The 4,575-nt window shown below is 49.5% G+C and overlaps 1 protein-coding gene across 1 annotated transcript; it reads right to left on the bottom strand.

The window, feature by feature from the left end:
* Positions 1–365: 365 nt before the first annotated feature.
* LOC124030687 (cytokine receptor-like factor 3) lies at positions 366–1,712 on the bottom strand. Its single transcript, XM_046341915.1, has 3 exons — positions 1,514–1,712; positions 1,314–1,426; positions 366–920 (listed from the first exon to the last, which is right to left on the bottom strand). Exons 1-3 carry the CDS (start codon positions 1,597–1,599, stop codon positions 655–657), a joined length of 465 nt encoding a protein of 154 aa, XP_046197871.1. The 5' UTR covers positions 1,600–1,712; the 3' UTR covers positions 366–654.
* Between the last annotated feature and the right edge of the window lie 2,863 nt (positions 1,713–4,575).

Below are 4,575 nucleotides of genomic sequence, written 5' to 3' on the forward strand. Positions count from 1 at the left end.
ACAAATAGTACGAGGCCAGGATCGACCCCCCACTAAACAAATAGTACGATACAGGATCGCGACCCCATAAACAAACAGTACGAGTACAGGATATTCCCCCACTAAACAAATAGTACGAGAATGCAGTACAGGATCGCGACCCCCCACTAAACAAATAATACGAGTACAGGATCGTGACCCCCCACTAAACAAATAGTACGAGTACAGGATCGCGACCCCCCACCCAAATAGGGCAGTACAGGATGATGCGTAGTACGGGCCGGGATCGCGACCCCCACTAAACAAACAGTGCCGAGGCCAGGATCGCGACCCCCCCTAAACAAATAGTACGAGTACAGATTATTGTATGAGACAATATACAAACGTATTTGAAAAGTATATTTATTTTGGTTTCTTGTAAATGTAATGAATTAAGGGTTATTCGTGGATGTAAAAATCTAAAATGTACTGGTTTTTAAAAATTATTTTTGGGTTGGGTTCATGAGAAATTGCACACAGCAAAATAGGGTCCCTGCTAAAAAAAAGTTTGAATAGCACTGGTCTAAGGGGTTGGGTCTAGGGGTTGATTTGGGACAGGACAACTCCAGCAGACAGGACTGTTACCCTGCTTGTCCCTTTGTGTTGACTGACAGGTCTGCTGTCCAATCAGCAGCCTCAGAACACCAGCACCTTCCAACCAGGGTGGGCTAAGGAGCAGCCAAAGAACAGGCAGTCCACCCCCTGGTCCAGCAGCCAATCAAACACCACTTCCCGGTTCCCTGAGCCAATCGTAACCCTCAGCTTGAAGTTGCCTCCGTCGCTAAGGTTGTTGTTGCTAACAGGAAGTAGGTTGACCACTTCCATATCGAAGGTCACAGCAGAGCCGAGGGTGATGGAAGGCAGCTGGTTGGTCATCTCTTTACCGTTGACAAACACTGCTCCTGGAGGGGAGAAGAGGGAGAGAGAGAGAAGAGAGAGAGAGAGAGAGGGAAAAGGAGAGAGAGAGAGAAGAGAGGGAAAAGGAGAGAGAGAGAAGAGAGGGAAAAGGAGAGAGAGAGAAGAGGGAAAAGAGACAGAGAAGAGGGAGGGAGGGAGGGAGGAAGGGAGGGAGAGAGAGAGAGAGAGGGGGAGAGAGAGAGAGAGGGAGAGAGAGGAGGGGAGGGAGAGAGGGAGGGGAAGAGGGAAAAGAGACAGAGAAGAGGGAGGGAGGGAGGGGAGGAAGGAGGGAGGGAGAGAGAGGTGAGAAAAAAATCTTGACGTTTTGCTACCGTTTAACGCTGCTGCTACGTTGCAATTGTACGCTTTACCAAAATAAAAAGTGATTTTGAGCGTACCGTTGGTGGAGATGCAGACAGCCTGGTCCCTCTGCAGAGACTCTGTCTCTCCCTCACACCCCACACACACCCCGATACTGTCCCGCTTGTCCACCTGGCCGGTGGCAGAGATCCTACGCAAACACACAAAACACACATTAATCACAGCATAACATTACGCTACAGATTGTGATGGAGAGAGAGGGAGTGTGTGTACTGACTTGAAGGTGAGCGTCTGTCCACAGAAGTAGGTCGGGGCGTTGGAGTAGAGAACCCCAGCTTTAGAGGGGGACGAGTCACTCCGCATGGCGATGTTCCTTCTACTGCTGAGGATGTAGCCCTCACTGCCTGGACACCACTCTGGAACACACACACACACGGTCAGAGAAAAACACACACACACACACGGTCAGAGAAACACACACAGTCAGAGAAACACACACACACACAGTCAGAGAAACACACACACACACACAGTCAGAGAAACACACACACACACGGTCAGAGAAACACACACACACACACACACACACGGTCAGAGAAACACACACACACACACACACACACACGGTCAGAGAAACACACACACACACACACACACGGTCAGAGAAACACACACACACACACAGTCAGAGAAACACACACACGGTCAGAGAACACACACACACACACACGGTCAGAGAAACACACACACACACACACGGTCAGAGAAACACACACACACGGTCAGAGAAACACACACACACACGGTCAGAGAAACACACACACACACGGTCAGAGAAACACACACACACACGGTCAGAGAAACACACACACACACGGTCAGAGAAAACACACACACACGGTCAGAGAAACACACACACACGGTCAGAGAAACACACACACACGGTCAGAGAAACACACACCACCCAGAAGAAGACAGAAACCATGACAACAGTACATCTTCAGTCGAGGCTGACTGCATTTCAACAGGTCTGGCTCCAGGAGACACACCAACAGCACGGGAGGTGAAATTACAAGCTAGGTAGCTGAGTGTGTGCTAAGTAGCTAGTGTGTGCTAGCTAGTAGTGTGTGCTAAGTAGCTAGTGTGCTAAGTAGCAGTGTGTGCTAGTGTGTGCTAAGCTTAGTGTGTGCTAAGTAGCTAGTGTGTGCTAAGTAGCGTGTGCTAGTGTGTGCTAAGTAGCTAGTGTGTTCTGAGTAGCTAGTGTGTACTAAGTTGCTAGTGTGTACTAAGCTAGTGTGTGCTAAGTTGCTAGTGTGTGCTAAGTTGCTAGTGTGTGCTAAGTAGCTAGTGTGTGCTAAGTAGCTAGTGTGTGCTAAGTAGCTAGTGTGTGCTAAGTAGCTAGCTGCACAAGCAACAATGGTTAACATTACACCATGGACCAGAGCCAGTGCCCTGACTATTATGTGCCTAACACACTGATGCCCTGGACCAGAGCTAGAGACTCACGATACACGAGACCAACAAACGTCTACAGGTTACGCGAGCACACACCATCAGAGACACAGACATACCATCAGAGACACAGACATACCATCAGAGACACAGAAACACCATCAGAGACACAGAAATACCATCAGAGACACAGAAACACCATCTGAGACACAGACATACCATCAGAGACACAGAAATACCATCAGAGACACAGAAATACCATCAGAGACACAGAAACACCATCAGAGACACAGAAATACCATCAGAGACACAGAAATACCATCAGAGACACAGAAATACCATCAGGGACACAGAATCACCATCAGAGACACAGAATCACCATCAGAGACACAGACATACCATCAGAGACACAGAAATACCATCAGGGACACAGAATCACCATCAGAGACACATACCATCAGAGACACAGAAATACCATCAGAGACACAGAAATACCATCAGAGACACAGACATACCATCAGAGACACAGACATACCATCAGAGACACAGACATACCATCAGAGACACAGACATACCATCAGAGACACAGCCATACCATCAGAGACACAGACATACCATCAGAGACACAGACATACCATCAGAGACACAGCCATACCATCAGAGACACAGAAATACCATCAGAGACATACTTTGAGGTTCGTAGACCACGCTGTGTCAGCAGAACCTGGAGCTGAACGCATCACCCTGTATCTGCTTCAGGTGTGTCTGTGTTTACCCTGGGGGGTCTGTGAGTTTACCCTGGGGTGTCTGTGTTTACCCTGGGGGGTGTGTGTTTACCCTGGGGTGTGTGTGTTTACCCTAGGGTGTGTGAGTTTACCCTGGGGTGTGAGTTTACCCTGGGGTGTGAGTTTACCCTGGGGTGTCTGTGTTTACCCTGGGGTGTGTGAGTTTACCCTAGGGTGTGAGTTTACCCTGGGGTGTGTGAGTTTACCCTGGGGTGTCTGTTTACCCTGGGGTGTGTGAGTTTACCCTGGGGGGTGTGAGTTTACCCTGGGGGGTGAGTTTACCCTGGGGTGTGTGGAGTTTACCCTGGGGGTGTGAGTTGCCCTGGGGTGTGTGAGTTTACCCTGGGGGGTGAGTTTACCCCTGGGGTGGTGTGAGTTTACCCTGGGTGTTTACCCTGGGGTGTGAGTGTTTACCCTGGGGTGTGTGTGTGTGTTTACCCTGTGGTGTGTGTTTTACCATGTGGTGTGTGTTTACCATGTGTGTGTGTTTACCCTGTGGTGTGTGTGTGTTTTACCATGTGGTGTGTGTTTACCATGTGGTGTGTGTGTGTTTACCCTATAGTGTGTGTGTGAGTTTACCAAGTGGTGTGTGTTTACCCTATAGTGTGTGAGTGTTTACCCTATAGTGTTTACCCTGGGGGTGTGTGAGTTTACCCTGTGGGTGTGTGTTTACCCTAGTGTGTGAGTGTAGTGTTTACCCTGGGGGGTGTGAGTTTACCCTGGGGGTGTGTGAGTTTACCCTGGGGGGGTGAGTTTACCCTGGGGTGTGAGTGTGTTTACCCTGGGGCGGGGTGAGTTTACCCCTGGGGGCGGGGTGAGTGTTTACCCTGGGGGGGTTTACCCTGGGGGTGAGTGTTTACCCTGGGGGGGGTGTGTTTACCCTGGGGTGTTTACCCTGGGGTGTGAGTTTACCCTGGGGTGTGTGTGTTTTACCCTGTGGTGTGTGTACACCAGTTTACCCATGTGGTGTGAGTGTTTACCCTGTGGTGTGTGTGTGTTTACCATGTGGTGTGTGTTCACCATATAGTGTGTGTGTGTTTACCCTAAGTGTGTGTGTTTACCCAATGTGTGTGTTTACCCTATAGCAGAGTGTTTACCCTGT

The sequence above is a fragment of the Oncorhynchus gorbuscha genome, unplaced genomic scaffold (genome assembly GCF_021184085.1).
Source record: "Oncorhynchus gorbuscha isolate QuinsamMale2020 ecotype Even-year unplaced genomic scaffold, OgorEven_v1.0 Un_scaffold_13878, whole genome shotgun sequence".
NCBI lineage: Eukaryota > Metazoa > Chordata > Actinopteri > Salmoniformes > Salmonidae > Oncorhynchus > Oncorhynchus gorbuscha.

Excerpts from the sequence above, each read along its gene's own strand:
- LOC124030687 (XM_046341915.1), bottom strand. The coding sequence starts at position 1,599 with ATGCGGAGTGACTCGTCCCCCTCTAAAGCTGGGGTTCTCTACTCCAAC. Across the intron at positions 1,427-1,513 it reads GGACAGACGCTCACCTTCAA|GATCTCTGCCACCGGCCAGG; the intron begins GTCAGTACACAC and ends GTGTTTGCGTAG. Across the intron at positions 921-1,313 it reads TGTCTGCATCTCCACCAACG|GAGCAGTGTTTGTCAACGGT; the intron begins GTACGCTCAAAA and ends TCTCCCCTCCAG.